The sequence below is a fragment of the Pseudophryne corroboree genome, unplaced genomic scaffold (assembly GCF_028390025.1).
Source record: "Pseudophryne corroboree isolate aPseCor3 unplaced genomic scaffold, aPseCor3.hap2 scaffold_2696, whole genome shotgun sequence".
In the NCBI taxonomy this organism is placed as follows: Eukaryota; Metazoa; Chordata; class Amphibia; order Anura; family Myobatrachidae; genus Pseudophryne; species Pseudophryne corroboree.
Genome location: NW_026969358.1, coordinates 7,763 through 29,861, shown reverse-complemented (window position 1 = coordinate 29,861; position 22,099 = coordinate 7,763). Strand labels below are relative to the sequence as shown.

General features: G+C 61.6%; 1 protein-coding gene across 1 annotated transcript in view; it reads left to right on the top strand.

Moving 5' to 3' along the window:
• LOC135013295 (ataxin-3-like) overlaps positions 1 to 21,401 on the top strand; it is a gene marked incomplete at its 5' end in the record, with an annotated part of 35,115 nt that extends 13,714 nt beyond the window's left edge. Inside the window, 5 exons of the mRNA XM_063952624.1 lie at positions 16,445 to 16,574; positions 17,568 to 17,737; positions 19,467 to 19,593; positions 19,797 to 19,858; positions 20,724 to 21,401. Of these exons, the coding sequence (XP_063808694.1) occupies positions 16,445 to 16,574; positions 17,568 to 17,737; positions 19,467 to 19,593; positions 19,797 to 19,858; positions 20,724 to 20,815 (581 nt within the window). The remainder of the gene's footprint in view (positions 1 to 16,444; positions 16,575 to 17,567; positions 17,738 to 19,466; positions 19,594 to 19,796; positions 19,859 to 20,723) is intronic.
• Between the last annotated feature and the right edge of the window lie 698 nt (positions 21,402 to 22,099).

Below are 22,099 nucleotides of genomic sequence, written 5' to 3'. Positions count from 1 at the left end.
GGTGGGTGGCTGGGGATGTGGGGCGGGGCTGGTGTAGTGTAACAGTGACTGGCAGGCGGGTGGCTGGGGATGTGGGGCGAGGCTGGTGTAGCGTAACAGTGACTGGCAGGTGGGTGGCTGGGGACGTGGGGCGGGGCTGGTGTAGCGTAACAGTGACTGGCAGGTGGGTGGCTGGGGACGTGGGGCGGGGCTGGTGTAGTGTAGCAGTGACTGGCAGGTGGGTGGCTGGGGATGTGGGGCGGGGCTGGTGTAGTGTAACAGTGACTGGCAGGCGGGTGGCTGGGGATGTGGGGCGAGGCTGGTGTAGCGTAACAGTGACTGGCAGGTGGGTGGCTGGGGACGTGGGGCGGGGCTGGTGTAGCGTAACAGTGACTGGCAGGCGGGTGGCTGGGGACGTGGGGCGGGGCTGGTGTAGTGTAACAGTGACTGGCAGGTGGGTGGCTGGGGACGTGGGGCGAGGCTGGTGTAGCGTAACAGTGACTGGTAGATGGGTGGCTGGGGACGTGGGGCGGGGCTGGTGTAGTGTAACAGTGACTGGCAGGCGGGTGGCTGGGGACGTGGGGCGGGGCTGGTGTAGTGTAACAGTGACTGGCAGGTGGGTGGCTGGGGACGTGGGGCGGGGCTGGTGTAGTGTAACAGTGACTGGCAGGCGGGTGGCTGGGGATGTGGGGCGAGGCTGGTGTAGTGTAACAGTGACTGGCAGGTGGGTGGCTGGGGATGTGGGGCGGGGCTGGTGTAGTGTAACAGTGACTGGCAGGTGGGTGGCTGGGGATGTGGGGCGAGGCTGGTGTAGTGTAACAGTGACTGGCAGGTGGGTGGCTGGGAACGTGGGGCGGGGCTGGTGTAGTGTAACAGTGACTGGCAGGTGGGTGGCTGGGGATGTGGGGCGGGGCTGGTGTAGTGTAACAGTGACTGGCAGGTGGGTGGCTGGGGACGTGGGGCGGGGCTGGTGTAGTGTAACAGTGACTGGCAGGTGGGTGGCTGGGGACGTGGGGCGGGGCTGGTGTAGTGTAACAGTGACTGGCAGGTGGGTGGCTGGGGACGTGGGGCGGGGCTGGTGTAGTGTAACAGTGACTGGCAGGTGGGTGGCTGGGGACGTGGGGCGAGGCTGGTGTAGCGTAACAGTGACTGGCAGGCGGGTGGCTGGGGACGTGGGGCGGGGCTGGTGTAGTGTAACAGTGACTGGCAGGTGGGTGGCTGGGGATGTGGGGCGGGGCTGGTGTAGTGTAACAGTGACTGGTAGATGGGTGGCTGGGGACGTGGGGCGGGGCTGGTGTAGTGTAGCAGTGACTGGCAGGTGGGTGGCTGGGGATGTGGGGCGGGGCTGGTGTAGTGTAACAGTGACTGGCAGGCGGGTGGCTGGGGATGTGGGGCGAGGCTGGTGTAGCGTAACAGTGACTGGCAGGTGGGTGGCTGGGGACGTGGGGCGGGGCTGGTGTAGCGTAACAGTGACTGGCAGGCGGGTGGCTGGGGACGTGGGGCGGGGCTGGTGTAGTGTAACAGTGACTGGCAGGTGGGTGGCTGGGGACGTGGGGCGAGGCTGGTGTAGCGTAACAGTGACTGGTAGATGGGTGGCTGGGGACGTGGGGCGGGGCTGGTGTAGTGTAACAGTGACTGGCAGGCGGGTGGCTGGGGACGTGGGGCGGGGCTGGTGTAGTGTAACAGTGACTGGCAGGTGGGTGGCTGGGGACGTGGGGCGGGGCTGGTGTAGTGTAACAGTGACTGGCAGGCGGGTGGCTGGGGATGTGGGGCGAGGCTGGTGTAGTGTAACAGTGACTGGCAGGTGGGTGGCTGGGGATGTGGGGCGGGGCTGGTGTAGTGTAACAGTGACTGGCAGGTGGGTGGCTGGGGATGTGGGGCGAGGCTGGTGTAGTGTAACAGTGACTGGCAGGTGGGTGGCTGGGAACGTGGGGCGGGGCTGGTGTAGTGTAACAGTGACTGGCAGGTGGGTGGCTGGGGATGTGGGGCGGGGCTGGTGTAGTGTAACAGTGACTGGCAGGTGGGTGGCTGGGGACGTGGGGCGGGGCTGGTGTAGTGTAACAGTGACTGGCAGGTGGGTGGCTGGGGACGTGGGGCGGGGCTGGTGTAGTGTAACAGTGACTGGCAGGTGGGTGGCTGGGGACGTGGGGCGGGGCTGGTGTAGTGTAACAGTGACTGGCAGGTGGGTGGCTGGGGACGTGGGGCGAGGCTGGTGTAGCGTAACAGTGACTGGCAGGCGGGTGGCTGGGGACGTGGGGCGAGGCTGGTGTAGTGTAACAGTGACTGGTAGATGGGTGGCTGGGGACGTGGGGCGGGGCTGGTGTAGTGTAACAGTGACTGGCAGGCGGGTGGCTGGGGATGTGGGGCGAGGCTGGTGTAGTGTAACAGTGACTGGCAGGCGGGTGGCTGGGGATGTGGGGCGAGGCTGGTGTAGTGTAACAGTGACTGGCAGGTGGGTGGCTGGGGACGTGGGGCGAGGCTGGTGTAGCGTAACAGTGACTGGCAGGCGGGTGGCTGGGGACGTGGGGCGGGGCTGGTGTAGTGTAACAGTGACTGGCAGGTGGGTGGCTGGGGACGTGGGGCGGGGCTGGTGTAGTGTAACAGTGACTGGTAGATGGGTGGCTGGGGACGTGGGGCGGGGCTGGTGTAGTGTAACAGTGACTGGCAGGTGGGTGGCTGGGGACGTGGGGCGGGGCTGGTGTAGTGTAACAGTGACTGGCAGGCGGGTGGCTGGGGACGTGGGGCGGGGCTGGTGTAGTGTAACAGTGACTGGCAGGTGGGTGGCTGGGGACGTGGGGCGGGGCTGGTGTAGCGTAACAGTGACTGGCAGGTGGGTGGCTGGGGATGTGGGGCGGGGCTGGTGTAGTGTAACAGTGACTGGCAGGTGGGTGGCTGGGGACGTGGGGCGGGGCTGGTGTAGTGTAACAGTGACTGGCAGGTGGGTGGCTGGGGACGTGGGGCGAGGCTGGTGTAGCGTAACAGTGACTGGCAGGCGGGTGGCTGGGGACGTGGGGCGGGGCTGGTGTAGTGTAACAGTGACTGGCAGGTGGGTGGCTGGGGACGTGGGGCGGGGCTGGTGTAGTGTAACAGTGACTGGCAGGTGGGTGGCTGGGGACGTGGGGCGAGGCTGGTGTAGCGTAACAGTGACTGGCAGGCGGGTGGCTGGGGACGTGGGGCGGGGCTGGTGTAGTGTAACAGTGACTGGCAGGTGGGTGGCTGGGGACGTGGGGCGGGGCTGGTGTAGTGTAACAGTGACTGGTAGATGGGTGGCTGGGGACGTGGGGCGGGGCTGGTGTAGTGTAACAGTGACTGGTAGATGGGTGGCTGGGGACGTGGGGCGGGGCTGGTGTAGTGTAACAGTGACTGGCAGGTGGGTGGCTGGGGACATGGGGCGAGGCTGGTGTAGCGTAACAGTGACTGGCAGGTGGGTGGCTGGGGACGTGGGGCGGGGCTGGTGTAGTGTAACAGTGACTGGCAGGCGGGTGGCTGGGGACGTGGGGCGGGGCTGGTGTAGTGTAGCAGTGACTGGCAGGCGGGTGGCTGGGGACGTGGGGCGGGGCTGGTGTAGCGTAACAGTGACTGGCAGGTGGGTGGCTGGGGACGTGGGGCGAGGCTGGTGTAGCGTAACAGTGACTGGCAGGTGGGTGGCTGGGGATGTGGGGCGGGGCTGGTGTAGTGTAACAGTGACTGGCAGGTGGGTGGCTGGGGACGTGGGGCGGGGCTGGTGTAGTGTAACAGTGACTGGCAGGTGGGTGGCTGGGGATGTGGGGCGGGGCTGGTGTAGTGTAACAGTGACTGGCAGGTGGGTGGCTGGGGACGTGGGGCGAGGCTGGTGTAGCGTAACAGTGACTGGCAGGTGGGTGGCTGGGAACGTGGGGCGGGGCTGGTGTAGTGTAACAGTGACTGGCAGGTGGGTGGCTGGGGACGTGGGGCGGGGCTGGTGTAGTGTAACAGTGACTGGCAGGTGGGTGGCTGGGGACGTGGGGCGGGGCTGGTGTAGTGTAACAGTGACTGGCAGGTGGGTGGCTGGGGACGTGGGGCGGGGCTGGTGTAGTGTAACAGTGACTGGTAGATGGGTGGCTGGGGACGTGGGGCGAGGCTGGTGTAGCGTAACAGTGACTGGCAGGTGGGTGGCTGGGGACGTGGGGCGGGGCTGGTGTAGTGTAACAGTGACTGGCAGGTGGGTGGCTGGGGACGTGGGGCGGGGCTGGTGTAGTGTAACAGTGACTGGCAGGCGGGTGGCTGGGAACGTGGGGCGGGGCTGGTGTAGTGTAACAGTGACTGGCAGGTGGGTGGCTGGGGATGTGGGGCGGGGCTGGTGTAGTGTAACAGTGACTGGCAGGCGGGTGGCTGGGGACGTGGGGCGGGGCTGGTGTAGCGTAACAGTGACTGGCAGGTGGGTGGCTGGGGACGTGGGGCGAGGCTGGTGTAGTGTAACAGTGACTGGCAGGTGGGTGGCTGGGGATGTGGGGCGGGGCTGGTGTAGTGTAACAGTGACTGGTAGATGGGTGGCTGGGGACGTGGGGCGGGGCTGGTGTAGCGTAACAGTGACTGGCAGGTGGGTGGCTGGGGATGTGGGGCGGGGCTGGTGTAGCGTAACAGTGACTGGCAGGTGGGTGGCTGGGGACGTGGGGCGAGGCTGGTGTAGTGTAGCAGTGACTGGCAGGTGGGTGGCTGGGGATGTGGGGCGGGGCTGGTGTAGTGTAACAATGACTGGTAGATGGGTGGCTGGGGACGTGGGGCGGGGCTGGTGTAGTGTAACAGTGACTGGCAGGTGGGTGGCTGGGAACGTGGGGCGGGGCTGGTGTAGTGTAACAGTGACTGGCAGGTGGGTGGCTGGGGACGTGGGGCGGGGCTGGTGTAGTGTAACAGTGACTGGCAGGTGGGTGGCTGGGGATGTGGGGCGAGGCTGGTGTAGCGTAACAGTGACTGGCAGGCGGGTGGCTGGGGACGTGGGGCGGGGCTGGTGTAGTGTAACAGTGACTGGCAGGTGGGTGGCTGGGAACGTGGGGCGGGGCTGGTGTAGTGTAACAGTGACTGGCAGGTGGGTGGCTGGGGACGTGGGGCGGGGCTGGTGTAGTGTAACAGTGACTGGCAGGTGGGTGGCTGGGGATGTGGGGCGAGGCTGGTGTAGCGTAACAGTGACTGGCAGGCGGGTGGCTGGGGACGTGGGGCGGGGCTGGTGTAGTGTAACAGTGACTGGCAGGTGGGTGGCTGGGGACGTGGGGCGGGGCTGGTGTAGTGTAACAGTGACTGGCAGGTGGGTGGCTGGGGACGTGGGGTGAGGCTGGTGTAGTGTAACAGTGACTGGCAGGTGGGTGGCTGGGGGCGTGGGGCGGGGCTGGTGTAGCGTAACAGTGGCAGGCAGGTGGGTGGCTGGGGACGTGGGGCGGGGCTGGTGTAGCGTAACAATGGCAGGCAGGTGGGTGGCTGGGGACGTGGGGCGGGGCTGGTGTAGTGTAACAGTGACTGGCAGGTGGGTGGCTGGGGACGTGGGGCGGGGCTGGTGTAGTGTAACAGTGACTGGCAGGTGGGTGGCTGGGGGCGTGGGGCGGGGCTGGTGTAGCGTAACAGTGGCAGGCAGGTGGGTGGCTGGGGATGTGGGGCGGGGCTGGTGTAGCGTAACAGTGACTGGCAGGTGGGTGGCTGGGGATGTGGGGCGAGGCTGGTGTAGTGTAACAGTGACTGGCAGGTGGGTGGCTGGGGATGTGGGGCGAGGCTGGTGTAGTGTAACAGTGACTGGCAGGTGGGTGGCTGGGGACGTGGGGCGGGGCTGGTGTAGTGTAACAGTGACTGGCAGGTGGGTGGCTGGGGACGTGGGGCGGGGCTGGTGTAGCGTAACAGTGACTGGCAGGTGGGTGGCTGGGGACGTGGGGCGGGGCTGGTGTAGCGTAACAGTGACTGGCAGGTGGGTGGCTGGGGACGTGGGGCGGGGCTGGTGTAGCGTAACAGTGACTGGCAGGTGGGTGGCTGGGGACGTGGGGCGGGGCTGGTGTAGCGTAACAGTGACTGGCAGGTGGGTGGCTGGGGACGTGGGGCGAGGCTGGTGTAGTGTAACAGTGACTGGCAGGCGGGTGGCTGGGGATGTGGGGCGGGGCTGGTGTAGCGTAACAGTGACTGGCAGGTGGGTGGCTGGGGACGTGGGGCGGGGCTGGTGTAGTGTAACAGTGACTGGCAGGTGGGTGGCTGGGGACGTGGGGCGGGGCTGGTGTAGCGTAACAGTGACTGGCAGGTGGGTGGCTGGGGATGTGGGGCGGGGCTGGTGTAGTGTAACAGTGACTGGCAGGTGGGTGGCTGGGGACGTGGGGCGGGGCTGGTGTAGTGTAACAGTGACTGGCAGGTGGGTGGCTGGGGATGTGGGGCGGGGCTGGTGTAGTGTAACAGTGACTGGTAGATGGGTGGCTGGGGATGTGGGGCGGGGCTGGTGTAGTGTAACAGTGACTGGCAGGTGGGTGGCTGGGGACGTGGGGCGGGGCTGGTGTAGTGTAACAGTGACTGGCAGGTGGGTGGCTGGGGACGTGGGGCGGGGCTGGTGTAGCGTAACAGTGACTGGCAGGTGGGTGGCTGGGGACGTGGGGCGAGGCTGGTGTAGCGTAACAGTGACTGGCAGGTGGGTGGCTGGGGACGTGGGGCGAGGCTGGTGTAGCGTAACAGTGACTGGCAGGTGGGTGGCTGGGGATGTGGGGCGGGGCTGGTGTAGTGTAACAGTGACTGGCAGGTGGGTGGCTGGGGACGTGGGGCGGGGCTGGTGTAGTGTAACAGTGACTGGTAGATGGGTGGCTGGGGATGTGGGGCGGGGCTGGTGTAGTGTAACAGTGACTGGTAGATGGGTGGCTGGGGATGTGGGGCGGGGCTGGTGTAGTGTAACAGTGACTGGTAGATGGGTGGCTGGGGATGTGGGGCGGGGCTGGTGTAGTGTAACAGTGACTGGCAGGTGGGTGGCTGGGGACGTGGGGCGGGGCTGGTGTAGTGTAACAGTGACTGGCAGGCGGGTGGCTGGGGACGTGGGGCGGGGCTGGTGTAGTGTAACAGTGACTGGTAGATGGGTGGCTGGGGATGTGGGGCGGGGCTGGTGTAGTGTAACAGTGACTGGTAGATGGGTGGCTGGGGATGTGGGGCGGGGCTGGTGTAGTGTAACAGTGACTGGTAGATGGGTGGCTGGGGATGTGGGGCGGGGCTGGTGTAGTGTAACAGTGACTGGCAGGTGGGTGGCTGGGGATGTGGGGCGAGGCTGGTGTAGTGTAACAGTGACTGGCAGGTGGGTGGCTGGGGATGTGGGGCGGGGCTGGTGTAGTGTAACAGTGACTGGCAGGTGGGTGGCTGGGGATGTGGGGCGGGGCTGGTGTAGTGTAACAGTGACTGGCAGGTGGGTGGCTGGGGATGTGGGGCGGGGCTGGTGTAGTGTAACAGTGACTGGCAGGTGGGTGGCTGGGGATGTGGGGCGGGGCTGGTGTAGTGTAACAGTGACTGGTAGATGGGTGGCTGGGGATGTGGGGCGGGGCTGGTGTAGTGTAACAGTGACTGGCATGTGGGTGGCTGGGGACGTGGGGCGGGGCTGGTGTAGCGTAACAGTGACTGGCAGGTGGGTGGCTGGGGACGTGGGGCGAGGCTGGTGTAGTGTAGCAGTGACTGGTAGATGGGTGGCTGGGGACGTGGGGCGGGGCTGGTGTAGCGTAACAGTGACTGGCAGGTGGGTGGCTGGGGACGTGGGGCGAGGCTGGTGTAGTGTAGCAGTGACTGGTAGATGGGTGGCTGGGGACGTGGGGCGGGGCTGGTGTAGTGTAACAGTGACTGGCAGGTGGGTGGCTGGGGATGTGGGGCGGGGCTGGTGTAGTGTAACAGTGACTGGCAGGTGGGTGGCTGGGGACGTGGGGCGAGGCTGGTGTAGTGTAGCAGTGACTGGTAGATGGGTGGCTGGGGATGTGGGGCGGGGCTGGTGTAGCGTAACAGTGACTGGCAGGTGGGTGGCTGGGGATGTGGGGCGAGGCTGGTGTAGTGTAACAGTGACTGGCAGGTGGGTGGCTGGGGACGTGGGGCGGGGCTGGTGTAGTGTAACAGTGACTGGCAGGTGGGTGGCTGGGGACGTGGGGCGGGGCTGGTGTAGTGTAGCAGTGACTGGCAGGTGGGTGGCTGGGGATGTGGGGCGGGGCTGGTGTAGTGTAACAGTGACTGGCAGGCGGGTGGCTGGGGATGTGGGGCGGGGCTGGTGTAGCGTAACAGTGACTGGCAGGTGGGTGGCTGGGGACGTGGGGCGGGGCTGGTGTAGCGTAACAGTGACTGGCAGGTGGGTGGCTGGGGATGTGGGGCGGGGCTGGTGTAGTGTAACAATGACTGGCAGGTGGGTGGCTGGGGACGTGGGGCGGGGCTGGTGTAGTGTAACAGTGACTGGCAGGTGGGTGGCTGGGGACGTGGGGCGGGGCTGGTGTAGTGTAACAGTGACTGGCAGGTGGGTGGCTGGGGACGTGGGGCGGGGCTGGTGTAGTGTAACAGTGACTGGCAGGTGGGTGGCTGGGGACGTGGGGCGGGGCTGGTGTAGTGTAACAGTGACTGGCAGGCGGGTGGCTGGGGACGTGGGGCGGGGCTGGTGTAGTGTAACAGTGACTGGCAGGTGGGTGGCTGGGGACGTGGGGCGAGGCTGGTGTAGCGTAACAGTGACTGGCAGGCGGGTGGCTGGGGACGTGGGGCGGGGCTGGTGTAGTGTAACAGTGACTGGCAGGTGGGTGGCTGGGGATGTGGGGCGAGGCTGGTGTAGTGTAACAGTGACTGGCAGGCGGGTGGCTGGGGGCGTGGGGCGGGGCTGGTGTAGTGTAACAGTGACTGGCAGGTGGGTGGCTGGGGACGTGGGGCGGGGCTGGTGTAGTGTAACAGTGACTGGCAGGTGGGTGGCTGGGGATGTGGGGCGGGGCTGGTGTAGCGTAACAATGACTGGCAGGTGGGTGGCTGGGGACGTGGGGCGAGGCTGGTGTAGTGTAATAGTGACTGGTAGATGGGTGGCTGGGGACGTGGGGCGGGGCTGGTGTAGTGTAACAGTGACTGGCAGGCGGGTGGCTGGGGACGTGGGGCGAGGCTGGTGTAGTGTAATAGTGACTGGTAGATGGGTGGCTGGGGACGTGGGGCGGGGCTGGTGTAGTGTAACAGTGACTGGCAGGTGGGTGGCTGGGGACGTGGGGCGAGGCTGGTGTAGTGTAATAGTGACTGGTAGATGGGTGGCTGGGGACGTGGGGCGGGGCTGGTGTAGTGTAACAGTGACTGGCAGGCGGGTGGCTGGGGATGTGGGGCGAGGCTGGTGTAGTGTAATAGTGACTGGTAGATGGGTGGCTGGGGATTTGGGGCGAGGCTGGTGTAGTGTAATAGTGACTGGCAGGTGGGTGGCTGGGGACGTGGGGCGAGGCTGGTGTAGCGTAACAATGACTGGCAGGTGGGTGGCTGGGGACGTGGGGCGAGGCTGGTGTAGTGTAATAGTGACTGGTAGATGGGTGGCTGGGGGCGTGGGGCGGGGCTGGTGTAGCGTAACAGTGACTGGCAGGTGGGTGGCTGGGGACGTGGGGCGAGGCTGGTGTAGCGTAACAATGACTGGCAGGTGGGTGGCTGGGGACGTGGGGCGGGGCTGGTGTAGTGTAACAGTGACTGGCAGGTGGGTGGCTGGGGACGTGGGGCGGGGCTGGTGTAGTGTAACAGTGACTGGTAGATGGGTGGCTGGGGACGTGGGGCGGGGCTGGTGTAGTGTAACAGTGACTGGTAGATGGGTGGCTGGGGACGTGGGGCGGGGCTGGTGTAGTGTAGCAGTGACTGGCAGGCGGGTGGCTGGGGATGTGGGGCGGGGCTGGTGTAGCGTAACAGTGACTGGCAGGTGGGTGGCTGGGGACGTGGGGCGAGGCTGGTGTAGTGTAATAGTGACTGGTAGATGGGTGGCTGGGGGCGTGGGGCGGGGCTGGTGTAGCGTAACAGTGACTGGCAGGCGGGTGGCTGGGGACGTGGGGCGGGGCTGGTGTAGTGTAATAGTGACTGGCAGGTGGGTGGCTGGGGGCGTGGGGCGGGGCTGGTGTAGCGTAACAGTGACTGGCAGGTGGGTGGCTGGGGACGTGGGGCGGGGCTGGTGTAGTGTAACAGTGACTGGCAGGTGGGTGGCTGGGGATGTGGGGCGGGGCTGGTGTAGCGTAACAATGACTGGCAGGTGGGTGGCTGGGGACGTGGGGCGAGGCTGGTGTAGTGTAATAGTGACTGGTAGATGGGTGGCTGGGGACGTGGGGCGGGGCTGGTGTAGTGTAACAGTGACTGGCAGGCGGGTGGCTGGGGACGTGGGGCGAGGCTGGTGTAGTGTAACAGTGACTGGCAGGTGGGTGGCTGGGGACGTGGGGCGGGGCTGGTGTAGCGTAACAGTGACTGGCAGGCGGGTGGCTGGGGACGTGGGGCGGGGCTGGTGTAGTGTAACAGTGACTGGCAGGTGGGTGGCTGGGGACGTGGGGCGGGGCTGGTGTAGCGTAACAGTGACTGGCAGGCGGGTGGCTGGGGATGTGGGGCGGGGCTGGTGTAGTGTAATAGTGACTGGTAGATGGGTGGCTGGGGATTTGGGGCGAGGCTGGTGTAGTGTAATAGTGACTGGCAGGTGGGTGGCTGGGGACGTGGGGCGAGGCTGGTGTAGCGTAACAATGACTGGCAGGTGGGTGGCTGGGGACGTGGGGCGAGGCTGGTGTAGTGTAATAGTGACTGGCAGGTGGGTGGCTGGGGACGTGGGGCGGGGCTGGTGTAGCGTAACAATGACTGGCAGGTGGGTGGCTGGGGACGTGGGGCGAGGCTGGTGTAGTGTAATAGTGACTGGTAGATGGGTGGCTGGGGATTTGGGGCGAGGCTGGTGTAGTGTAATAGTGACTGGCAGGTGGGTGGCTGGGGACGTGGGGCGAGGCTGGTGTAGCGTAACAATGACTGGCAGGTGGGTGGCTGGGGACGTGGGGCGAGGCTGGTGTAGTGTAATAGTGACTGGTAGATGGGTGGCTGGGGGCGTGGGGCGGGGCTGGTGTAGCGTAACAGTGACTGGCAGGTGGGTGGCTGGGGACGTGGGGCGAGGCTGGTGTAGCGTAACAATGACTGGCAGGTGGGTGGCTGGGGACGTGGGGCGGGGCTGGTGTAGTGTAACAGTGACTGGTAGATGGGTGGCTGGGGACGTGGGGCGGGGCTGGTGTAGTGTAATAGTGACTGGTAGATGGGTGGCTGGGGATGTGGGGCGGGGCTGGTGTAGTGTAATAGTGACTGGCAGGTGGGTGGCTGGGGACGTGGGGCGGGGCTGGTGTAGTGTAACAGTGACTGGCAGGTGGGTGGCTGGGGACGTGGGGCGAGGCTGGTGTAGTGTAACAGTGACTGGTAGATGGGTGGCTGGGGGCGTGGGGCGGGGCTGGTGTAGCGTAACAGTGACTGGCAGGTGGGTGGCTGGGGACGTGGGGCGAGGCTGGTGTAGTGTAATAGTGACTGGTAGATGGGTGGCTGGGGATTTGGGGCGAGGCTGGTGTAGTGTAACAGTGACTGGCAGGTGGGTGGCTGGAGATTTGGGGCGAGGCTGGTGTAGTGTAACAGTGACTGGCAGGTGGGTGGCTGGGGACGTGGGGCGGGGCTGGTGTAGTGTAACAGTGACTGGCAGGTGGGTGGCTGGGGACGTGGGGCGGGGCTGGTGTAGTGTAACAGTGACTGGCAGGTGGGTGGCTGGAGATTTGGGGCGAGGCTGGTGTAGTGTAACAGTGACTGGCAGGTGGGTGGCTGGGGACGTGGGGCGGGGCTGGTGTAGTGTAACAGTGACTGGCAGGCGGGTGGCTGGGGACGTGGGGCGGGGCTGGTGTAGTGTAACAGTGACTGGCAGGTGGGTGGCTGGGGGCGAGGCTGGTGTAGCGTAACAGTGACTGGCAGGTGGGTGGCTGGGGACGTGGGGCGGGGCTGGTGTAGCGTAGCAGGGAACTGGCAGGTGGGTGGCTGGGAACGTGGGGCGGGGCTGGTGTAGTGTAACAATGACTGGCAGGTGGGTGGCTGGGGACGTGGGGCGGGGCTGGTGTAGTGTAACAGTGACTGGCAGGTGGGTGGCTGGGGACGTGGGGCGGGGCTGGTGTAGTGTAACAGTGACTGGCAGGTGGGTGGCTGGGGACGTGGGGCGGGGCTGGTGTAGCGTAGCAGTGACTGGCAGGTGGGTGGCTGGGGACGTGGGGCGGGGCTGGTGTAGTGTAACAGTGACTGGCAGGTGGGTGGCTGGGGACGTGGGGCGGGGCTGGTGTAGTGTAACAGTGACTGGCAGGCGGGTGGCTGGGGACGTGGGGCGGGGCTGGTGTAGTGTAACAGTGACTGGCAGGTGGGTGGCTGGGGGCGAGGCTGGTGTAGCGTAACAGTGACTGGCAGGTGGGTGGCTGGGGACGTGGGGCGGGGCTGGTGTAGCGTAGCAGGGAACTGGCAGGTGGGTGGCTGGGAACGTGGGGCGGGGCTGGTGTAGTGTAACAATGACTGGCAGGTGGGTGGCTGGGGACGTGGGGCGGGGCTGGTGTAGTGTAACAGTGACTGGCAGGTGGGTGGCTGGGGACGTGGGGCGGGGCTGGTGTAGTGTAACAGTGACTGGCAGGCGGGTGGCTGGGGACGTGGGGCGGGGCTGGTGTAGTGTAACAGTGACTGGCAGGTGGGTGGCTGGGGACGTGGGGCGGGGCTGGTGTAGTGTAACAGTGACTGGCAGGTGGGTGGCTGGAGATTTGGGGCGAGGCTGGTGTAGTGTAACAGTGACTGGCAGGTGGGTGGCTGGGGACGTGGGGCGGGGCTGGTGTAGTGTAACAGTGACTGGCAGGCGGGTGGCTGGGGACGTGGGGCGGGGCTGGTGTAGTGTAACAGTGACTGGCAGGTGGGTGGCTGGGGGCGAGGCTGGTGTAGCGTAACAGTGACTGGCAGGTGGGTGGCTGGGGACGTGGGGCGGGGCTGGTGTAGCGTAGCAGGGAACTGGCAGGTGGGTGGCTGGGAACGTGGGGCGGGGCTGGTGTAGTGTAACAATGACTGGCAGGTGGGTGGCTGGGGACGTGGGGCGGGGCTGGTGTAGTGTAACAGTGACTGGCAGGTGGGTGGCTGGGGACGTGGGGCGGGGCTGGTGTAGTGTAACAGTGACTGGCAGGTGGGTGGCTGGGGACGTGGGGCGGGGCTGGTGTAGTGTAACAGTGACTGGCAGGTGGGTGGCTGGGGACGTGGGGCGGGGCTGGTGTAGCGTAGCAGTGACTGGCAGGTGGGTGGCTGGGGACGTGGGGCGGGGCTGGTGTAGTGTAACAGTGACTGGCAGGTGGGTGGCTGGGGGCGAGGCTGGTGTAGCGTAACAGTGACTGGCAGGTGGGTGGCTGGGGACGTGGGGCGGGGCTGGTGTAGCGTAGCAGGGAACTGGCAGGTGGGTGGCTGGGAACGTGGGGCGGGGCTGGTGTAGTGTAACAATGACTGGCAGGTGGGTGGCTGGGGACGTGGGGCGGGGCTGGTGTAGTGTAACAGTGACTGGCAGGTGGGTGGCTGGGGACGTGGGGCGGGGCTGGTGTAGTGTAACAGTGACTGGCAGGCGGGTGGCTGGGGACGTGGGGCGAGGCTGGTGTAGCGTAACAGTGACTGGCAGGTGGGTGGCTGGAGATTTGGGGCGGGGCTGGTGTAGTGTAACAGTGACTGGCAGGTGGGTGGCTGGGGACGTGGGGCGAGGCTGGTGTAGCGTAACAGTGACTGGCAGGTGGGTGGCTGGGGATGTGGGGCGGGGCTGGTGTAGTGTAACAGTGACTGGCAGGTGGGTGGCTGGGGACGTGGGGCGGGGCTGGTGTAGTGTAATAGTGACTGGTAGATGGGTGGCTGGGGACGTGGGGCGAGGCTGGTGTAGCGTAACAATGACTGGCAGGTGGGTGGCTGGGGACGTGGGGCGAGGCTGGTGTAGCGTAACAGTGACTGGCAGGTGGGTGGCTGGGGACGTGGGGCGGGGCTGGTGTAGCGTAACAGTGACTGGCAGGTGGGTGGCTGGGGACGTGGGGCGAGGCTGGTGTAGCGTAACAATGACTGGCAGGTGGGTGGCTGGGGACGTGGGGCGGGGCTGGTGTAGTGTAATAGTGACTGGTAGATGGGTGGCTGGGGACGTGGGGCGGGGCTGGTGTAGTGTAATAGTGACTGGTAGATGGGTGGCTGGGGATGTGGGGCGGGGCTGGTGTAGCGTAACAGTGACTGGCAGGTGGGTGGCTGGGGACGTGGGGCGGGGCTGGTGTAGTGTAATAGTGACTGGTAGATGGGTGGCTGGGGATGTGGGGCGGGGCTGGTGTAGTGTAACAGTGACTGGCAGGCGGGTGGCTGGGGGCGGGGCTGGTGTAGTGTAACAGTGACTGGCAGGTGGGTGGCTGGGGACGTGGGGCGGGGCTGGTGTAGTGTAACAGTGACTGGCAGGTGGGTGGCTGGGGACGTGGGGCGAGGCTGGTGTAGCGTAACAGTGACTGGCAGGTGGGTGGCTGGGGACGTGGGGCGGGGCTGGTGTAGCGTAGCAGGGAACTGGCAGGTGGGTGGCTGGGAACGTGGGGCGGGGCTGGTGTAGTGTAACAATGACTGGCAGGTGGGTGGCTGGGGACGTGGGGCGGGGCTGGTGTAGTGTAACAGTGACTGGCAGGTGGGTGGCTGGGGACGTGGGGCGGGGCTGGTGTAGTGTAACAGTGACTGGCAGGCGGGTGGCTGGGGACGTGGGGCGAGGCTGGTGTAGCGTAACAGTGACTGGCAGGTGGGTGGCTGGAGATTTGGGGCGGGGCTGGTGTAGTGTAACAGTGACTGGCAGGTGGGTGGCTGGGGACGTGGGGCGAGGCTGGTGTAGCGTAACAGTGACTGGCAGGTGGGTGGCTGGGGATGTGGGGCGGGGCTGGTGTAGTGTAACAGTGACTGGCAGGTGGGTGGCTGGGGACGTGGGGCGGGGCTGGTGTAGTGTAATAGTGACTGGTAGATGGGTGGCTGGGGACGTGGGGCGAGGCTGGTGTAGCGTAACAATGACTGGCAGGTGGGTGGCTGGGGACGTGGGGCGAGGCTGGTGTAGCGTAACAGTGACTGGCAGGTGGGTGGCTGGGGACGTGGGGCGGGGCTGGTGTAGCGTAACAGTGACTGGCAGGTGGGTGGCTGGGGACGTGGGGCGAGGCTGGTGTAGCGTAACAATGACTGGCAGGTGGGTGGCTGGGGACGTGGGGCGGGGCTGGTGTAGTGTAATAGTGACTGGTAGATGGGTGGCTGGGGACGTGGGGCGGGGCTGGTGTAGTGTAATAGTGACTGGTAGATGGGTGGCTGGGGATGTGGGGCGGGGCTGGTGTAGCGTAACAGTGACTGGCAGGTGGGTGGCTGGGGACGTGGGGCGGGGCTGGTGTAGTGTAATAGTGACTGGTAGATGGGTGGCTGGGGATGTGGGGCGGGGCTGGTGTAGTGTAACAGTGACTGGCAGGCGGGTGGCTGGGGGCGGGGCTGGTGTAGTGTAACAGTGACTGGCAGGTGGGTGGCTGGGGATGTGGGGCGGGGCTGGTGTAGTGTAACAATGACTGGCAGGCGGGTGGCTGGGGATGTGGGGCGGGGCTGGTGTAGTGTAACAGTGACTGGCAGGTGGGTGGCTGGGGACGTGGGGCGAGGCTGGTGTAGTGTAACAGTGACTGGTAGATGGGTGGCTGGGGACGTGGGGCGGGGCTGGTGTAGCGTAACAGTGACTGGTAGATGGGTGGCTGGGGATGTGGGGCGGGGCTGGTGTAGTGTAACAGTGACTGGCAGGCGGGTGGCTGGGGACGTGGGGCGGGGCTGGTGTAGCGTAGCAGGGAACTGGCAGGTGGGTGGCTGGGAACGTGGGGCGGGGCTGGTGTAGTGTAACAGTGACTGGCAGGTGGGTGGCTGGGGACGTGGGGCGGGGCTGGTGTAGTGTAATAGTGACTGGTAGATGGGTGGCTGGGGATGTGGGGCGGGGCTGGTGTAGTGTAACAGTGACTGGCAGGCGGGTGGCTGGGGACGTGGGGCGGGGCTGGTGTAGCGTAGCAGGGAACTGGCAGGTGGGTGGCTGGGAACGTGGGGCGGGGCTGGTGTAGTGTAACAATGACTGGCAGGTGGGTGGCTGGGGACGTGGGGCGGGGCTGGTGTAGTGTAACAATGACTGGCAGGTGGGTGGCTGGGGATGTGGGGCGAGGCTGGTGTAGTGTAACAGTGACTGGCAGGTGGGTGGCTGGGGATGTGGGGCGAGGCTGGTGTAGTGTAACAGTGACTGGCAGGTGGGTGGCTGGGGACGTGGGGCGAGGCTGGTGTAGCGTAGCAGGGAACTGGCAGGCGGGTGGCTGGGAACGTGGGGCGGGGCTGGTGTAGTGTAACAGTGACTGGCAGGTGGGTGGCTGTTGTCTAGGGCCACCTACCTTGATATAAAGCATAGATGATATGCCAGGTCTCTGTGGTACGTTGTGTGACCACCATAACACCCTTATTGTTGTTCCTTTTTCAGGTTACTCCATATTTGTGGTGAAGGGCGACCTTCCTGACTGTGAGGCCGACCAGCTCCTGCAGATGATAGAGATCCACCAGAGTCAGCGGCCGCGGCTGATAGGAGAGGACGCAGCGGCCAGAGACCTCAGGTGCCAATAACAGCCCTGCCCAGTGTGATGTCTGACCACGTGCGCTGTTACCCCCCTTACTAGGCGTATTCAGGCCCTGCTATAGACCACATGCGCTGTTACCCCTCCCCTCCCCCCCACTAGGCGTATTCAGGCCCGCTGTAGACCACATGTAGCTGACATTGCTGTGTCCATTACTAGATGACTTAGAACTATTGAAATCCATCCAGTTAGCCAGGGACGGGTTATGTGCATGCAGTCATGCAGTGGGGTCTTGGGATCTGGTGCATGACCTTACCACCAGATGGCCGAATCCGCCCTATGTGGCCAATATGGACAGGTCAGTGTGATTGTCCCAATCATGATAGAGGATGGGCGCGCAGGCTGAGGGGGACGGGTGGGCGCGCAGTCTGAGGGGGACGGGTGGGCGCGCAGTCTGAGGGGGACGGGTGGGCGCGCAGTCTGAGGGGGACGGGTGGGCGCGCAGTCTGAGGGGGACGGGTGGGCGCGCAGTCTGAGGGGGACGGGTGGGCGCGCAGGCTGAGGGGGACAGGTGGGCGCGGAGGCTGAGGGGGACGGGTGGGCGCGGAGGCTGAGGGGGACTGGTGGGCGCGGAGGCTGAGGGAGACGGGTGGGCGCGCAGGCTGAGGGGGATAGGCGCACAGGATGAGTGTTATTTTTATTCAACCAGGGGATGGTCTCATGAGCCACAACAGATTCTTGTGCATCTCCGCTGTAACCTGGAGCTAGTAGATGAGCCGCCATCTGCGTACAAGAGTCTCCAGTAGTGACTGGATTGCTGGCTGGTGTCACCATTATCAGCAGCTTTCCGCAGACCACGCTGAAGCGTATTGCTCCCACCGTGACTTTGCTACACGACGGATTCAGCTGGAAAGTGACAGAACATAACCGTCGCGTTTTGCGTAATTGTGAATGGATGCTTATACAGAATAGGGAACAGGCTGCGTCACGTGTCCGGTGATAATATAGGCTTCTATCTAATGTCTGACACAGAGTACAGAGGAGCGAGGCCGCCATGGAGGCGGGGAGACTGTATGAAGGACCCACCGCAATGGACGAGGATGAAGAGAACCTGCAGAAAGCCCTTGCGCTCAGCCGGCAACAGATAGACATGGAGGACGAGGAAGCCGATCTACGCAGAGCCATTCAGCTCAGCATTCAAGGTACCATGCAGTGCAGAGCGTGTCCAGGCTCCTTTCCCATCCTAGCTATGGATCCTGCGTTATGTATCATGAGTGATGAGAAGATAGGGCTGTAACTGACAAGTGTTCCAGTGTAGGACATTGTGCCCCGTATACTTTTATGGCTACTGAAAGTCTCAAAGTACTTCCAGTACAAGCCGCAGGGCAAGCAATGTAATACTGTGGCAGATCTTCCAGCTGAGGCTGCTGTCACTCTGATACAGGGAGCCACAGACTGAGAGTTACATAGTGGTGAGAGCAGGGTTCCCAGCAGCACAGAGCAGTGATGTCAGGCTCCTGTCACACTGATACAGGACTCCACAGACTGAGAGTTATATAGTGGAAGGAGCAGGGTCCCCAGCAGCACAGAGCAGTGATGTCAGGCTCTTGTCACACTGATACAGGACTCCACAGACTGAGAGTTATATAGTGGGAGGAGCAGGGTCCCCAGCAGCACAGAGTATATCAGGAGATGAGTGATGTGTCAGTAAGGACAGGGCTACATGTGTCAGGGGCAGTGACATGATGTGAGGAGGGGAATGGAGGCAGCAGGAAGCCACAGACTGAGAATTACATAGTGGAAGGAGCAGGGTCTCCAGCAGCACAGAGCAGTGATGTGAGGCTGCTGTCACACTGATACAGGGAGCCACAGACTGAGAGTTTTATATAGTGGAAGGAGCAGGGTCTCCAGCAGCACAGAGCAGTGATGTGAGGCTGCTGTTACACTAATACAGGACTCCACAGACTGAGAGTTATATAGTGGAAGGAGCAGGGTCTCCAGCAGCACAGAGCAGTGATGTGAGGCTGCTGTCACACTGATACAGGGAGCCACAGACTGAGAGTTATATAGTGGAAGGAGCAGGGACCCCAGCAGCACAGAGCAGTGATGTGAGGCTGCTGTCACACTGATACAGGACTCCACAGACTGAGAGTTATATAGTGGAAGGAGCAGGGTCCCCAGCAGCACAGAGTATATCAGGAGATGAGTGATGTGTCAGTAAGGACAGGGCTGCATGTGACAGGATATGAGTGGGGGAATGGAGGCAGCAGGAAGCCACAGACTGAGCGTTATATAGTGGAAGGAGCAGGGTCTCCAGCAGCACAGAGTATATCAGGAAACGAGTGATGTGTCAGTGAGGACAGGGCTGCATGTGACGGGCAGTGACATGATGTGAGGAGGGGAATGGAGGCAGCAGGAAAACACAGACTGAGAGTTATATAGTGGAAGGAGCAGGGTCCACAGCAGCACAGAGCAGTGATGTGAGGCTGCTGTCACTCTGATACAGGGAGCCACAGACTGAGAGTTACATAGTGGAAGGAGCAGGGTCTCCAGCAGCACAGAGTACTGAGCAATGAAGAAACATTGCTGTCAAAGACACCTCTAAATGAAACCAAGATTTATGCTACCAACTTATTCGTTCCACTTCTTTGTTTTATTTTTCTCTCTGCATTTTTCTGCAGAAACGTCCGATTACCTCTAAAGGTCTATAAATACGTCAAACTTGTATGTCACAGTAAAATCTTTCCAGGAGTGAATGCTTCGCAGCTATAAAGTGAGAGACAAGCTTTGTCTGTTACATCACTTCCAGGAAACTGTTAGGTATTTTGGGTTCTACATATTTGTGTTTCCGCTGACCAATGACCCTGCTGTGAGTCCACATTTGTAAATCTGGAAGTCATTGCAAACGTATCTTTCTTGTTTTCATTCCAGGAGGAAACAGCAGTGAGTCTGCAGACTCTCTATCATCCCCTAACCTGCCACAGAGCTCAGGGTCCTGCAAACAGGAGTCGCTGACACAGGAGGAGCTGCGGCAAAGGAGACAGATGTATTTTGAAAAGTAATGACCCTAGAATTCGGTGTACAATGAGATCCCACATTTTATGTCTACAACATGTTCTTCTGTTTTTAGCGGTATTAGTTATATTTATGCACAATTGATCCAGATTTCATTTTATTTTCATGACCGCCATTAACCCTTTCCTGCGCAGATTGGCCCCCGTCTTTGTATGTAGCTCTCACAGACCCATTGTGTTATTTTAGGCAGCAGCAGATGAAGCATGATCATCAGTCCTCGGATGAGATTAAGGCAGCAGCAGAGACGGGTATAGAGCTCATTTCTTCCCTTTTACTAGTAGTGCTGAGAGTGTGCTGGCCAGTGGTAGTGTGCAGGACGCAAGACACCCCCATAGCACAACATGTGACACTATGGAAATAACTGTATCCCTGAGACCGGCAGTGCACACCAGTCACATATATTACCAAAAAAGTACTGATCTGTAGAAAAAAATATATAGTGTGTGTGTGTGTGTGTGTGTGTGTGTGTGTGTGTGTGTGTGTGTGTGTGTATACACGGAGACTCTGTTATCATGAATGATCCCAACAGGGTGGTTTATTAGTGGTCTGCGTTTTGGGGAAAGTATCCCCTTTCCCAGGACAAAGCTTGTCGTGGAACGTAGACCACCAATAAAACACCCTGTTGGGATCATTCACGTTTACAGAGTCTCAGAGTGCCGCCTGTTGTCTTGCTTGCATATTTGGGGGCGCATATCCCCTAAGATGGCAACGGAACTTGTTTAGGACCTATTAGGGTCCTGTACTGCCATATAGATGTGCAGATAGACTGCGCTCCCAGTGATGTCACTGGCTCCTAGTGACTGGATAGGTTGCACTCTCAGTGATGTCACTGGCTCCTAGTGACTGGATAGGCTGCACTCTCAGTGATGTGACTGGATAGGCTGTGCTCTCAGTGATGTCACTGGCTCCTAGTGACTGGATAGGCTGTGCTCTCAGTGATATCACTGGCTCCTAGTGACTGGATAGGCTGCATTGCATTGAATATGGGTATGGAATACAGCAGCCTGCACTGAATGAGGGATATGCTTTGTGTAAGTCTCCTCTGCACTGTATTGCATTGGGTTGTGGGTGATGTATCCACGTTAATATTTGCTGCTCTTCTTCTTCTTCTAGATTCTGGAATGAGTGAAGAGGACATGCTAAGAGCAGCCATGAATATATCTCTAGACACGGGTGGGACCAGTCAGGCCATGCAGGAAAAATGACCATTGCTTCCCGGCCTGTCCACTATACACTGTCCTGCCGGTCACGCAGGTAGTCAGGATGTACATATTGAATTTCTGGACAGGCATTTGCATTAGATATTTTTTTGATGCTTTTACGAATGTCTTTTTAAAGATACCTGCGTGTGTTTCCATCTTCACTTCTGGAGCAGCACTCTGTCCTGCATTTCCCAGTCTCTCCATCTCCACCGCTCTGGCGTGTGTAAGCATCATTGAACTCTGTGTGACATTGGCAAAAAGGCTGAACCCCAACACGACTAAACTAAGCTTGCAGCACACAGCTCTCCGTTGCCCATCAACTACAGCACATTCCTCATTAACGATCCTCCCGGTGCCGGGATTGGCCAGCAGTGTGTGCCCACGTCATGCCAGGCTGGCGTCTCTGCCAGAGAGAGGATTACTGGTGCTTTTATCCCCACTTCCGCAGGAAGGCCGTTTTTTAATATTGTGGTTTGTCTTTAAAGGAGCATTATTACATTCACAAATACATAAGATATATAATAGAAGTTTCGGAAACTTGTCAAAGTGAGAGGTTTGTCATAATTAAAGGAGGGTTTTACACTTCAAAGCTTGTGTCATTAATACAGTTGGACCACCATAAGGGTTAGGATTGCTCTGCTGGATGCCTGAGATGTTCCAATACCAGGAGAGTGCTGGAAAAATAGGAATTGAATACCTACCGGTGAATCCTTTTCTCCTAGTCCGTAGTAGATACTGGGGTCTTTACTTTAGTACCATGGGGTATATATCGGGTCCACTGGAGCCTGGCATTTTAAAAACCTGTAGTGTGTGCTGGCTCCTCCCCTCTATGCCCCTCCCACCACATTTAGTCTAGGAAAACTGTGCCCGAGGGGACGGACATAATATGAGAGAAGAACAATACAACAGCGGTGAGGCAACAAGTCAAACACACAACCATGAATGAAAGGAGGGCGCTAACCAGAATAGAGGATAGCAAAGTGATGAAGACGAGCACCCACCTGAAAATCACCTTGCTGCTGGGGCCAACTGTCACATGGAGGGCTTAGAGGCAGGGGATCCGGTGGTCTGGTCCAGGGAGGCAGCAGCTGTGGGCTTATGGGACTTACCACGAGATCCTCTCGGAGTGGTGGAGACTCCCCAGCCCCTGCCTCTGAACCTTGCCACATGAAAGGACTGCAAGGAGGGTCCGGTGTAAGAACGTCTAGCAGGGGGCGCAGCCGACGGCAGATAGGTAGACTTACCCGCCGTTGCCTGAGAGATCCATTTAATTTATCTCCAAACAAG